Source organism: Equus quagga, chromosome 3 (assembly GCF_021613505.1).
Source record: "Equus quagga isolate Etosha38 chromosome 3, UCLA_HA_Equagga_1.0, whole genome shotgun sequence".
Taxonomy (NCBI): domain Eukaryota; kingdom Metazoa; phylum Chordata; class Mammalia; order Perissodactyla; family Equidae; genus Equus; species Equus quagga.
Genome location: NC_060269.1, coordinates 34,628,181 through 34,644,422, shown reverse-complemented (window position 1 = coordinate 34,644,422; position 16,242 = coordinate 34,628,181). Strand labels below are relative to the sequence as shown.

General features: G+C 35.1%; 1 protein-coding gene across 5 annotated transcripts in view; it reads left to right on the top strand.

Annotated features, from left to right (window-relative positions):
- Window positions 1-6,620, top strand: part of TTC29 (tetratricopeptide repeat domain 29) — a 205,360-nt gene extending 198,740 nt beyond the window's left edge. For 4 of the 5 annotated variants that reach the window (XM_046657079.1, XM_046657080.1, XM_046657082.1 and 1 more), the window contains 2 exons: window positions 5,978-6,040; window positions 6,341-6,620. In XM_046657079.1, coding sequence (XP_046513035.1) covers window positions 5,978-6,040; window positions 6,341-6,477 — 200 coding nt within the window. In that variant the 3' untranslated portion in view covers window positions 6,478-6,620. Of the gene's footprint in view, window positions 1-5,977; window positions 6,045-6,340 lie in introns of all 5 variants that reach the window. The other variant, XM_046657083.1, reaches the window with a different exon arrangement.
- The last annotated feature ends 9,622 nt before the right edge of the window (window positions 6,621-16,242 follow it).

Sequence of the window (16,242 nt, the reverse complement as noted above, 5' to 3'; positions counted from 1 at the left end):
AGGAAAAGGAAAAGAAGGTAAAAGAGAAAGAGGAAAGGAAAGAGAAGGAAAAGAGAAGCATCAAATCATATAGTAGCCTCAAATATGTTGACACGTAAACCATGCTTTACATGACTAAATTGATGACAGTTGCACTTTGCAATTATTGTATACTATTTGCCACACATGCCCTCCAAGATCCATTCTCTCACTTTGTCTTCTCTGTCTCCGAGGAGATTGACTTCAGACTGTATCATTCAGGTTCACTTGCCTTCTGGCTTCCTGGTTTGGATTTATCCAAAGGGAGTCACTAGCAGGAGATCAGAAGTTAGGAAGGTGGAGCGGTCAGGGAGGTATTCCTCTGCCCTGACTTCAGCTCAGTTCTGACAGCTGTGGCACTCTATGACTGCAGCTGCTAGATTTTATTGGGTGACCCCTCTTCTAAATCTCTGTTTCTAACTCAAGGTGCAATAACACCATCCTCTCCCTCTTTACCCTTCAGCCCTGTGGAAGATAATGGCATGGCATCCCTCTAATGCAAGTCACTGGGTGCCTCTGCATCCCTTGATGGTTCCTTAGCCCTGCCCTCGTCTCTCAATTGTCCCTTCATTAAAGTTTCTTCAAAATCCCAGTTAAATGTGCCATCTGTTTCCTCTTGACTGACACTCACTCCTTCTCTATTTTGAGTATGAAGTGGGGTGGCTAAAGACAAGTACAAGAAATATTAGGAAACTTCCACTTGCTGAAAAATTCAGTTGATTAGAGAACAGGGCTAATGAGGCCAAAATTAGTGTCTGGCTGTGTTCCAGGATCACAGGCTGTATCCCTGACCAGCCATTTCACACACCATCAGTTGCAAGGAAGACCATGCCAAAAAGTACACATGAGTCTATGCCAATCCGTCACCACTTCTGGGAACATAATTCAAAGACTAGCTGTTCAACTGAGGTTGCTTCATAATCATCTTTGTTCCCAGAGGACAGCTTTTGTAATGTGATTATAATGAAAATTTTACATAGGTTATTTAAAATAATAAAGTCATACCTGTCAATATCTTTTTCAAAGATATACTTTCATTTCCTTACTTAATCTGTAGCTAATTCATAATAACATACATTATAAGTCAAGCTTATTGAAATATGCCTTATTTTGATAACGGGATTTAGGGTTTATAAGCATATATGCTTAACTCATTTCTTTAAAATTTTTCAATTGTTGTGATTAAATGTCAAACTACGCAACCATTGTCTAAAGAATAAACAGTTAAAATATTAATTAATTAATTTGAAGTGATTTTTCTGATTATCAAGTATGAATGACAAGCTTTCAGTTTATGTGCATATTTCCTCAAAACTCTTTTCTCCTTGGTACAGTTCCCTTGGAAAACCATATTATAATTTGTTCATTGTAGGTGTACTATTGTGTTGCTATTGATATACTGGGCTTATTCATGGTGTTAATTTTGTGTGGTTTGAATACATGGGAGGAGGGAGAGACTTCTGTTCCTTTTTTAGAAATCAGTTTCTGAGGCTCTACTATCAATACTATTTCTACTAAAATTGAATTTATGACTTTAGGTAAAATGTGCTGAAATACTAAAGCAAAATATAATCTCATCATTAATAATGGCATAATGCTAAGATCACCCATAAGATATGAGCATCTTTTATACATAGTATTTATTCTTAATCATTTTCATAAAACACAATCTCAGTTTTATTTTTTAGCAAAACCTTTTGAGTCATTTTGATAAGATCAACAGAAAGCAGTCTTTTAACATTAGGTGATCAACTTTTTGACAATAGCAGGACCAGCACAGCTAATGGAATAATAGCCTGCAGGGTCCAGCTAAATATGATATACGAATGTAATCAACCTCTGTGATGACTATTCAGAAGTAATCCCTTTAGCTTTGAACTGCACCATATATTTCAACAAGGCAAAAACCATATGAAGAAATTCTCTGCAGACTACACTGATACAATACAGCCTTCATATCTTGCTCTATGTGTTTGCTGCTTATAGTGAGTTTTAAATTTAAGGTAATGACTACTGTATATTCATGTGAGCATACAACAATACTTTTGATTCGTTGTGGAAAGGTTGAATCCATTACCAAGGGTCTGGTCTATAAACTCTGACACAACCTTTATGTATAAGTTATTATTTACCCTTTTCTAGAATAAGGCCACTAAAACTGTTTTGCATGCCAAAATTATAAAAATTCATTTGCCTTTTCAGTCACAAAACTACCACATAGTGTCTCCTCCATTTCAATTCATACTCCTCTACAGATAACATTTTAAAAATCTCATTTATATATAGTCTGTACTATATGAAAATTATGTACCATTGTTTTCAAGTAAAGAGATGGGATGGTAGACTTACTGCCATTCAGCATCTGATGACTTATTCTGTTGCTCTTTGGTACAATATAGGCTAAGTGGTGGCATAAATGAGATCTTTTTGTTGCCTACTGATGGAATCTACCATTTGAGAGTCTTTACTATTAGAAACAGAGAAGTGCCTATTTCTACTGAAATGGTAGACAGTATAAACAAATATCACACTCTCAGCTTTGTAGTGGTTCTGGTTTCCCTTGCTGGAGTGTTATTGGTCCTACTCTCCTAGCTTCCTTGAAGTCCTACAGATCAAACATCTCAAATCCCACCATAAGTGAGACCCACAGCACAAAACTTAAGTTAAGAATCAAAATGAGTGCTTTTACAATGATGGAACCAAGAGTCCAATAATCCTGCGGTGCTCACCTTGTTAGAAATGAATACAAATATCAGAACACCTGAATGATGAGTTCAGGTGTTCCTTTGTGTAAATTAATCATTGCTAAGATTTCCTAGTACAAAGAGAGTGTGAATGTCTTTTGTTTAAACTAGCAATTGTGGCCTAAGTTAAGTAAAAGAATAGCTACAGGTATAGCTATTCTTCTCGGAGAATCTACTTGGGAAATATTCTGCAATAAAAATCACCTTTCTTCAACATCTGGGAAATGAATGCTGAACAATTATTTGGGACCAATCAAGCATAATCTCGAACTTGGAAAATCTAGAAAGACTTCTCCAGCTTAAGAGATATTGTTATATCCTGCCAAACCAAAGGGAATGCTGAGTTTAAGACCTTAGATGGTATGAAACAGACATTAGGATGTTAGAATTTTCTATATATTGTGATGCAATGAAAAATATTAAACTGAGAAGCCCAAGGTGGTTCTTTACCTAAAAGAATGATAGAACTTATTAGTTAAGGTAAAGGCTAAGCTTATTATAAAGAGTCCCAAAAGTACAATAATTTAAGAATATAAAAGTTTGTTTCTTCCTTAATCCTGAAGTGAGCCATCTACATTTACAAGGGAGCCCTGCAGGTATTTAGGGGACCATGATCTTATATCTTGTTCCCCCACCATCCCCTAGGGCAGGGTTTCTTAATCTTGCACTATTGAAATTTTGAGCTGGATGATTTTTTGTTGGAGAGGTGGGTGGAGAATGGCTGTGATGAGCATTGTAGGATATTTAGCAGCATAACTGGCCTCTATCCACCAGATGCCAGTGGGACTTCCATCTACCAGTTGTGATAACAAAAAAATGTCTCCACACATTTTCAAATGTCCCCCGTGGGGCAAAATCACCCCCAGTTGAGAACCATTGACTTAGGGGGCTGTCGTTGTCTGCGTAACAGAAACCAAATCACAGTAATAGTTTCATCTTCAGGACTGAGGAAAAGGGAAATTGTAGGGAGGAATTAATGCCCATGTCTAGCACTCAGACCCAGAAGCAGTATGTATCATTCTGCCCACATTCATGTGACTTCACCTAAATATTATATGCTGATGGGGAAGATTGAGTAGAGAGCAAAAAAAACTGATTAGTGGGAAGCAGAAGGAATTACTGGAGCCATGTCTTGTATGGGCAAAAGAAGATGAGATCTAGTGAAAAAATATAAGAGTTGGCCTTAGATAAGAGCATAGGGAAGACTGAGCATACAGAACAGAAGCAAGTAGGTGAGTAACTCTCGATACAGTGCTTGTGGGACACTTTTCCTACTGTCTTTTATTTCCTCCATGAAACTGGAAAATAAATGATGAGCTGAGAATGGTGATGCATATGGACAGTTAGATGTTTGAGAAAACAGAAGAAAGAGTTAAACAGTGATTTAGGAGAGTAGAAAAATGAATGGACTAGGAATGTTTAATAGGATGGCCTAAAGCATTAGGGTCCACCTTATGTCTAAGGCCATAAATTTAAAGTGAGGCCTGGTCATATGGTTGTTTCCAACCACACTGAGCTATACAGTACAGGAGAGGAATGGGAAGAGAGGTGGATTTAACTAGGGTTATAGTTTGGCCAAGTGTGTATGACAAAGTGGGAAAAGGGTAAAAAAGTCAGGCTATATGCAAGGGGGTGAATGACCATAGAATTTAAATTGTATAAAGAAGGGAAAGAAGATATCAAAATGGGGAGGAACAATGGAAAGGTAGTAGGATTGGAGGTCCCAGTGAAGATGAAGAATTTATGATTTTGGGGTACTAGGGGGAGTGATCTAGAAAGATAAAAGCTGGCAGTCAAGTAGTTGAATGCTGGAAACTAAGTTTGAGGGGGCTTGCAGTTACTGGTAATGACAAGCTCTAAGTATGACTATGGGAATTAATGGCTGTGGTAGAGTAAAGGGCAAGATCTAAAAGATCAGAGCTCAAGGAATTGAGGCCCAGGGGGAAAGAATCTTCTACATGTACATTTAAATTGCTAAATTAAGAAAGTACTAGTCAGGTGACAATTAGCCAGTGATAAAATCAACTGAGAATGACTCCAGCTGTAGGTAAATCACAACAGTTGATTGTATAAACTGATGACATGAGTTTCAGGAAAGGAAGAAGGGAGGCTGATGAGGAGGACACCCATTAATCTCCAGGTCCAATGGTATGAAGACTGAGGAAAAGAAAAACAAAAAAGGGCATCTGGGCTGGCAGTGCCCTCAGAGGACAGCCAAGTTTCTGTTAGAGCAAGAAAGTAAAAGGAATGTCAGAAAATAGAGTGAGGATACAGTGGAAATATTTCAAGAGTTGTGGTGGGTGGGAGATGGGGACAAAATAAGAAATGTACAGAACTTTATGAAAAATAGAACACAGGAAATGAAGGGGAACCGGGAGACTGAGGCCAGTCTTAAGCAAGGATAAAAAGCATCTTATTAGATTAGTCCCAGTGGATTCAAGTTAAAAGTAAAACGGCAGATAAGAAAGGTAAGTAACAAATTAACATGTCTATATACATAAACTTCCCATAGTTGATTTCATTATTTGGATGCTTTATATTGCTCTCTAAATTAATTTTCCTTCTAAGGATTGCATTAACAAGTCATCTTATCTCCAAAAGGTGTCTGTTCCAGTTGCCAGTTTATGTGGATTAGGAATTTGAGTATGGCTTGGCTAGCGATCAATTAAGATCACCCAATGGTGGTACTCAGCTGACAGATGGGCTGGTTTGAAGGGTCCAAGACAGCTTCACTCAAACTGAAGCCTTGGCAGGATGGCTGGATGGCTGGGTGAGCTGGGACTGTCAACTGGAGCATCTGTACATGACCTCTCCCGAATGGCAGTCTTAGGGTGGTAGGACGTTTTATGTGGTGGCTGTCTTCCTCCAAAGAAAGCATTCCAAGAGAACCAGGTGGAGCTGCATAGTTTTTTCTGACCCAGTCTTGGAAGTCATGCAGTCACTTCCTCCACATTCTAATGATTACTAAAGAGTCCTAAGGCTTGCCCAATTTCAAGAGGGTAATTAGATTCCACCTCTTGTTGAGGACTGGCAAGGTCATAATGTAGAGTGGGAGATACCAGTGTGGCCATCTTTGATCAATACAATCTTCCCTGGTGACACAGGTGATATGAGTACATATCCCTGAAAAGAGATTCCTAGGTTCAAGCTCAAAATAACTAGAAACTGTATTTGTGATAAACCATTAAATTTACTCTTCTCTTTTTCTTTGGCAGAGTCTAGAAGATCCACAATGGAAAATTTACGTCAAAATTCAGAGCATTTGGAAGAAGAACTAAGTGGGTATGATAAATCAAGTAAAAAGCTTTCATTAAGTATCCTCATTGTGCAAAATACTAAGTGTAATCAAATTCTCCAAACACAAGAAGAGTAGGTTCATCTAGCACTTGACAAACTAATACTGAAACACTGTTTTTAAAAAAAATCAGATTTATATTTAAATATCATATAATGTTAAATACTTTTGATCTCAAACTATATCTGAAAATTACAGAAAACAAAATAATATCTTTCAAAGGAAGTGTCTTTCACTTTCTAGCTCAATATCAAATTTAATTATATAATTTATTATATTTCAGATTTCCGGATATCCAAAAGAATGAGACTTAAACCAGCTTTTGAGTCAGCAATAAAGCAAGAAGAAATTTATCATGTCACTTTAGTCTTTGATGCCTGTAATAGGAGTATGTTACAAATAATACAGATAGAGTTATAATAAAACTCACTTTGACTATGTTTTCATTGGCTTCTGTATTGCAGAATTTACTCTAAAACATCCAAATCCATGAAAATAAAATTTATTCCAAAGCTTGAAATATCAGAAGTTATCCATATAATAAATTGTAAAATTTTTCCTCTTATCCATTATTCCACAAGAAACTGTGCTATCATACAATCAAAATTTGGTTGTGTCTAATGAGAATATAATTATAAGCTTAAGGAAATCTATGCTTAATAAATGTGGGAAAATTTTACTAAAATTCCAGGGAAGCTTTTCAACATAAATAAAAGGATTATAAGCAATAAAGACAATTATATTAGTAAGTACTGTTCAAAACAGTTTGCTTTACCTGTGTAAAAGAAAAGTCTTTCCTCTATTCTGACACCAAATGCATGAGTTTTTCATCATCAAACAGTTCTCCAATTCTTGGCAGACTTTGACTGGGTGTCTTACAACTTAACTCAATTCTGGCACTAACTCTCAGAAGTTAGCACAGACCCCACAGATTAGGGATCAGTTCCACAAAACTATCCTCACTTCAGATGCCAATTGCAAGTCCGAAGTTGTTACTTGTACTTCTGAATGACTTGGCTACAAATAGGAGATTCCTACAACCTCCCTAGCTTCAATAATTTGCTATAATGGCTCACAGAACTCAAGGAAACACATACTTACATTTTCCAGTTATTATAAAGGATATAATAAAAGATATGGATGAACAGCCAAATAGAAGAGACTTCCATGTATTGTTTTGCTGTGAAATTAGAATTAAAGTGTGATTGTCTCTTTAAATCAACCTCATTTGTCTACATCAAGTCTTGCAAAATATTGAGACAGAGAAATAAAGTGGTTAAGGAAGGTTTCTGAGAATACACCTTTGTTAAGTTGACAAACAAGGAGGCCATTAGACTGAGATGGTTCTAAAGACTTGGCAACCTACATAAACAAACGAAAACCTAAGCCTGTAAATGCCTCCATGTTAAGAAATAGGAATTAAGGATCAATTATAAATAACCAACTAGGCTTTCCCAAATAAGGCAATTGCTTAAGCTATAGCTAAACAAATAATTTCCTTGCTTTGCCTCCACATCTTCACTAGCTCCATTGGTGGAGTGCTCCTAACATTTTCCAGTTTGGCTGCCCAATTTGAATTGATTTTTGCTCAAATAAACTCTTAAAATGTTTTGAATGCCTCAGTTTATCTTTTAATACCTTCTATAGTGATCACCATGTCTTCTTTTTCAAATTATGGTTTAGCTGGGAAGAATCATTTAAAAGGGTGGTGCTATTTAGTAACAGAGAAACAGATCAATGGAACAGAAAAGAGAATTAAGAAATAGCCCAAATTATATATAGAAATTTAGTATATGATAAAAGTGGTATTTCAAAACAATTGGGAAAGGATAATGTATATAATAAATGTGCTGAAACCATTGGCTATCTATACAGGAACAATATCCATAATTTGTTCCCCAGCTCACATCATCTAATTATAAATATACCAAAATCAAACAGGAGACTATGTGTCTAATCTTGGGTTGGAGAACACCTTCTTAATTAAGAAATCAAGGTCAAGTGCAGAATTAACAACAACTACAGCATAGATGACTACATTAAAAATATTCATACAGTGAAAAGCTTACTAAACAAAGTTGAAAGACCAATGATAGCAGAGAAAGAATTTGCAACATCAAAGAAGCTAATGACCGTAAAATACAAATAATTTATGAAAAAAAGATAATGAAGAAGAGGAGGAGGAATAAGGGGAAAAGAAGAAGAAAAGAAAGACAACCTAATAGGAAAAAGGACACATCATTATATTTGAACTTAAGTTCTTATCTGCTTAAAATACAAGATGTTTTATGTAACGCTGATGGTAATCACAAAGAAGAAGCCTCTAGAGCATACATAAAAGAGAAAGACAAAGGGATCTAAGCATACTGCTACAGAAAATCATCAAGTCACAAAGGAATAGAGTGAGAGAAGAAAAAAACCCCCAAAGAATTACATAATGGCCAGAAAGAGTCTGTTTTGTTTTCCGTTAAAAATTTTTTTAAAAGTCTCAACAAGGCTATACCTATTAACACTGACTTTAAATATAAATGCTCTAAATTCTCCAATCAAAAGACATTGAGTGGCTGAATGGGTAAAAACAAAACAAAAACCAAGACCCAACTGTATGCTGCCTACAAGAGAGTTTCTTCAACTTTAATGATACACAGGACTGAAAGTGAAGGGGTAACAAAAGATATTCTATGCAAGTGGAAATCAAAAGAAAACTAAGGTAGCTATATTTATACAAACAAAATAGACTTTAAGTCAAAGACTGTAATAAGAGACAAAGAAGGACATTATATAATGATAAAGGGGTCAATCTAGCAAGAGGATATAACATTTGTAAATATTTATGCACCAACATCAGACCACCTAAATAAATAAAGCAATTATTAACAGACCTGAAAGGAGAAATAGACAGCAATACAAAAGTAGTAGAGGACTCTAATACTCCACTTTCATCAATAGGTGGATCATCCAGACAAAATCAATATGTAAGCATTAGCTTTAAATGAAACGTTTGACCAGATGGACTTAACAGACATATCCATCCAAAAGCAATGGAATACACATTCTTCTCAAGTGTTCACAGAACATTCTCCAAAATATATTATATATCAGGCCACAAAACAAGTCTTAACAAACTTAAGAAGATTGAAGTCATATCAAGCATCTTTTCTGACCACAATAATACGAAACTAGAAATTAACTACAAGAAGAAAACTGGAAAATTCACAAATATGTGGAGATTAAACAACATGCTACCGAACACCCAATGAGTCAAAGAAGAAATCAAAAGAGAAATTTAAAAATACCTAGAGACAAGGGAAAATGGAAATGCAACATACCAAAATTTATGTGATGCAACAAAAGCAGTTCTAAGGGGAATTTCATAGTGATTAGTGCCTACGTTAAGAAAAAAAAAGATCTCAAAAAAAACCCTAACTTTACACCTCAAGGAACTAGAAAAAGAACAAACAAAGCCCAAAGTTAGTGGGAGAAAGGAAATAAAGAAGATCAGAGTGAAAATAAATGAAATAGAGACTAAAAAGAGAACAGAAAACATTAGTGAAACTAAGAGCTAGTTTTTGAAGACATAAACAAAATAGACCAAACTTTAGCTAGACTCGCAAGAAAAAAAGACAGATGACTCAAATAAATAAAATCATAAATGAAAGAGTAGACATTACAAATGATATCACAGAAATAAAAAGGACCATAAAAGACTACTATGAACAATTATACACCAGCAAATTGGACAATCTAGAAATGATGGATAAATTCCTAGAAACATATGGCCTAGCAAGAATGAATCATGAAGAATTAGAAAATCTAAACAGACTGATTACTAGTAAGGAGATTGAGTCAGTAATCAAAAGCCTCCCAATAAATAAAAATCCAGGCCTGGATGGTTTCACTGATGAATTCTACCAAACATTCAAAGAAGAATTAATACCAATCCTTCTCAAACTCTTCCAAAAACTAAGAGAAGAGGGAACACTGCCAAACTCCTTTTACAAGGCCAGCATTGCCCTGATACCAAAACCAGACGACACTATGACAAAAAAAATTACAGGCCAGTATCACTGATAAACATAGATGTAAAAATCCTCAAAAAATATTAGCAAATCAAATTCAATAATACATTAAAAGGATCATACACTGTGATCAAGTGGGATTTATTCCAAGGATGCAGTAATGGTGGAACATCTACAAATCTATCAATGTGATACACTACATTAGCAAACTAAAGGATAAAAATCATATGATCATCTCAATAGATGCAGAAAAAGCACTTCACAAAATTCAAGATGCATTCATGAAAAAAACTCTCAACAAAGTGGGTATAGAGGGAACATACCTCAACATAACTGAGGCCATATATGACAAGCCCACAGCTAACATCATACTCAACAGTGAAAAACTGAAATCTTTTCCTCTAAGATCAGGAACAAGACACAGATGCCCACTATCACCACTTTTACTCAACATAGTATTGGAAGTCCTAGCCACAGCAATTAGGCAAGAAAAAGAAATAAAAGTCATCCAAATCAGAAAAGAAGTAAAACTGTCTCTATTTGCAGATGGCACGATATTATATATAGAAAACTCTAAAGACTCCATCAAAAAACCTTTAGAACCAATAAATGAATTCAGTAAAGCTGCAGGATACAAAATCAATGTATAAAAATTGGTTGCATTTCTATACACTAATATCAAACTATCAGAAGGAGAAATTAAGAAAACAATCCCATTTACAATTGCATGAAAAAGAATAAAATATCTAGGAATAAATTTAACCAAGGAGGTGAAAGGCCTATACACTGAGAGCTATAAGACATTAAGAAAGAAATTGAAAACAACACAAATAAATTGAAAGATATTCTATGCTCATAGATTAGAACTAATGTTGTTAAAATGCCCATACTACCCAAAGTACTCTACAGATTCAATGCAATTCCTGTCAAAATTCCAGGGGCGTTTTTCACAGAAATAGGAAAAACGATCCTAAAATTTGTCTGGAACACAAAAGACCCTGAATAAGCAAAGCAATTTTGAGAAAGAACAAAGCTGGAGGCATCACACTTCCTGATTTCAAACTATATTACAAAGCTATAGTAATAAAAACAGTATACTGTAGGCATAGAAACAGCCATATAGATCAGTAGAAAAGAACAGAAAGCCCACAAATAAACACATACATATATTGTTAATTAATTTAAAACAGAAGAGCCAAGAATATACAATGGGGGAAGCATAGTCTCTTCAATAAGCGGTTGGGAAAACTGGACAGTCACACACAAAAGAATGAAACTAGGCCACTATCTTACACTGTACACAAAAATAAACTCAAGTGGGTTACAGAATTGAACACAAGACTTGAAATGATAAAACTTTTAGAAGAAAACAGTAGGTGGGCTCCTTGACATCAGTCTTAGCAATGGTTTTTTCAGATTTGACATCAAAAGCAAAGGCAATAAAAGCAGAATAAAGAAGTGGGACTACGTCAAACTAAAGAGCTTCTGCACAGCAAAGGAAACCATCAACAGAATGAAAAGGCAACCTACAAATAGAAGAAAAATATCTGAAAACCATTTACATGATAAGAATTTAATAGCCAAAATATATCTCATACAACTCAATAACAAAAACAAATAATTCAATTTAAAAATGGGCAAATGATCTAAGTAGATATTTTTCCAAAGAAGACAGACAGATGGGCAACAGGTACGTGAAAAAGAGCTCAACATCACCAATCATCAGGGACATGCAAGTCAAAATAAGAATGAGATATCACCTCACACCTGTTAGAATGGCTATTATCAAGATAAGCGTTGGCAAAGATGTGGAGAAAAGGAAACACTTGTGCACTATTTATGGGAATGTAAATTGGTGCAGCCACTGTGAAAAACAGTACAGAGGTTTCTCAAAAAATTAAAAATAGGACTACCGTATGATCCAGCAATATCATTTCTGGCTATATATCTAAAAAAAAGAAAATCACTACCTCAAAAAGATACTACATCCACCCACATGTTCGTTGCAGCATTATTTGCAATAGCCAAGATGTGGAAACAACCTAAGTTTTCATTGATGGATGAGTGGATAAAGAAGATATAGAATAAATGGAATACTAGTCAGCTATAAAAAAGAGGAAATCCCGCCATTTGTGACAACATAGATGGACCTTGAGGGCATTATGCTGAGTGAAATAAGTCAAACAGAGAAAGACAAATGCTATATGATCTTATTTGTGAAATCTAAAAAAACCAAACTCATAGATACAGAGAACAGATTGGTGGATGTCAGAGGCAGAGAATGGAGAGTGGGTAAAATGGGTGAAGGTGGTCAGAATGTACAAACATCCAGTTATAAGATAAATAAGTTCTGGGGATGTAATGTATAGCATAGTGATTATAGTTAATAATACTGTACTGTATGTTTGAAAGTTTCTAAAACAGTAGATCTTAAAAGTTCTCATCACAAGTGGGAAAATATTTGTAACTGTGAGATGATGATGTTAACTCAAATTGTGGTGATCATTCCACAATACATACATATATCAAATCATTATGTCATACACCTAAAATTGATATAAAGTTATATGTCAATTATATGTCAATAAAACTGGAAAAAATAAAAAATTTAAATATAGATTTCTTTAAAAAGAAAAGGAAAAGGTGAATCACAAACTGGAAGAAAACAATTGCAAAACATATCTGAGAAGGACTTGTATCAAGAATATATAAAAGAAACTTGCAACTCAATAATAAGACAAAAAATGCAATTTAAGAAATAGGCAGGAGTCAATCTGGTGGCATAGTGGTTAAGTTCAGCTTCAGTGGCACAGGTTTGTGGGCTCGGATCCAGATGCAGACCTATACCACTCATCCAGCCATGCTGCGGCAGCAATGCATACAAAATAGAGGAATATTGACACAGATCTTAGCTCAGGGCCAATCTTCCTCACAAAAAAAAAAAAATAGGCAAAAGATTTGAATAGGCATGTCACCAAAGAAGATACACATATAGAAAATAAGCACATGAAAAGATCCTCAACACCATTAGTCATTAGAGAAGTGCAAATTAAAATCGCAATGAGATATCACTACATATGCACTAGAATGGCTAAAATTTAAGTCTGACAATACCAAGTGCTAACAAGGATGTGGAGCATCTAGAACTCTCAAAATCACTAATGGTAATGCAAAACTATACAGCTGCTTTGGAATACAGTTTAGTAGTTTCTTATCAATTTAAAAACACACCATACGACTATGACCAGAAACCCACTCTTAGGTATTTATCCAAGAAAAATGAAAACATATGTCCACATAAAGACCTGTGTGTGAATATATATAGCTGTTTTATTCATAAGAGACAAATATAGAAAATAACCCAAATGTACATCAACTGGTGAATAGACAAACAATATATAAAATATATACATTTTATATATATTATAAAATATATATAAATATAACATTTTTAGACATTTGTGACAATATAAAAATATAGTCACAGGTGGAAATACCACTCAGCAATAAAATGAAAGCAACTCTTGATAAATACAACAAGGTGAATCTCAAAAGCACTATTCTAAGTGAAAGAAACCAATCACAAAAATTCCATGTATATAATACTCTAGAAAAGACAAAACTACAGAATAGAAATAAGATCAGTGGCTGCCAAAAACCGGGGTAAGAGGGAGGGAAGTGACTATAAAAGGATATGAGAGAACTTTGGGGAGCTGTATACATAGAAATTCTATATAGAGAAATGTTCTGTATCTTGATTGGGGTGGTGGTTGTACAGCCATATACATTTCTCAAAGGTAATTGAACTGTACACTTGAGGGTGAATTTTATTATGTAAATTATAACTCAATAAATCTGACTTTAAAAAAAACAAAAACCAAAAAGGAAGATGTGGTGATAGAATAAATTCAACCCGATCACATTGTCATTTACATACAATTGTGTATATTTGTGGTTATGTGTGTATTTATATGTGTATAGAAAAAGGTACTAAGTGATCTAAACCCAAATGTGACCTGTTATTATCTCTAGGAAATGGGAAAGTGGGAATAATTTTACTTTTTATACATCTTTATTGGTTAACTTTTTTCCACATACATCACTACACATTGTGTGTATGTGTTTTAACAATAAAAAATATTGAAGACAAAAGCATTCTCCTACCATGATGTAAAGTATTTCCTTAACTATTTTCATTACAAATACCCCATCACCTCATTCTATTTAAAAAGTAAGATTAACCATGAGAAAACTTTTTTCCTTTCATAAGAACAACTCTAGCTTTGAAGCTCTAAATCTGAATAACGAAATCGTATTTTTTCTTCTGAAGACTTTTCTGTACCAACAGCATTTTGCTATAGTAGTGTCATCTTAAATAAATTCTAAGATCCCTTGAAAGGATGTCTGGAAAGTTTTGTGAGCATATTTTTAATCAAAATGCCCATAACTTAGAAAACACTTCAGGAAATTAGATATATCAAACATAAACCTGCAGGGAAGGTCAATAGAAACAGGAATTTACATCTACATGCTAAACAGCCACACTGCTATTGCTTCTGATAGATTTAATCAAAAGGTTTCTTTGGAGGTTTCTCCTTAAATTTCAATTTGAGTCATTTTTATTTGTGAAAGTGAAAACAAATCTGAAGACAAAATCAAGGTTTGATGATGACAGATGCAAATCACAATTGTATCAAATGCTACTTCTTATCTATAAAATGTCCTTCCATAAATAATGCAGGGAGGACCACTCACTGAAAATGAATAAGTATTTACAGTCGTCTCTAATTCCTTTTTTATCAAAATGACAGTGCCTAAAATACAACATTCCATAATGTACTATGATTACTTTAGGTTTCAGTTTCTACCTTAAAAAAATTGCTATGATATCACACCTTTTCTGTTTTTCTACTCTCTAATAAGATTCTCTAAGAGTGGTAAAAAAAATTTTAAAAATGTGTCCCAGGTTACAGTAAGCAAATATCTTGTGCTCCCATATTTTAGGTAGCACTGAAAATATACTGGTAGATATCCATTGACCTAAATTTTGAAGGACTCTGTCTTTCTTCCCTCCCTGCACTGCTTCTTTTACAGGGCCCTTCCTTTCCTCTCACAGGATAATGATAGCATATCTACACAGAGGGCATGGTGTATATCAGAATGTAGAAGACATTTTTGGTTAACTTTCAAGAGTCACATTTATAGGTGAAATAGAAGGAGTCTTTGGGAAAAGAAATGAACATAGCTTCCCCTAAGGTAAAAAGCACTAGATGGTTTCTTTCCAAAGTTACTTTACCCAGATATTTTTCAAGGACTATACAGTCATGCACCACATAATGACATTCCAGTCAACAATGGTGGTCCCATAAGATTAGTGCCATAGAGCCTAGGTGTGTAGTAGGTTATACCATCTGGGTTTGTGGAAGTACACTCTGTGATGTTCAGATAATGATGAAATTTCCTAATGATGCATTTCTAAAAATATAATCCCCATCATTAAGGGACTCGTGATTACATTATATTATTATTATCAATAACTGATATTATTTCTCCTCCCCACACAGACACATACCATAGCAATTATAAAGTATACCCTGAAGAGTAGTATTGCCATGGGACTTTACTAAAAAAAAGATAATCTGAATTGGCTGAAAATTAAAGAAAGAAAAAAACTTAAATGCTGTAGGTTTCATTAATACTTCACTAAAAATTGCTTTTCTTGAGGGAGGACATCAGCAACATGGTGGAGTGAGTTATTCCCTCTGTCTCTCCCCCTCTGATTTACAACTAAACAGACATTCATTGACCAATGGAGGATACCTCCACAACACAACCACACAGCCATATATCTGAAGGTGGATGGACTGGGTCCCTGGGAAGCAGTGGAGATAGGTGAGCACTCCCCTACCTTCCCCAACAGCAGCAAACAAGGTCACAGGGCCTCTCATGACAGGCTAGTGCTACTATAAGAGGAGGCGGAGACAGCCCAGACTATGGGCAAACACTATCCTGGACTGTGGGAGCACATCATGGCTCCACAAGTGGAAACACGCCTCAGTGTGACTGTAAGAAGAGGTGGCAACAGCCCCGCACATGTGCACAAATGCTATCCCAGCCTATGAGAGTGCCCACCATGCTGTTGCTGCCCCAATGAGTGACTCTGGCT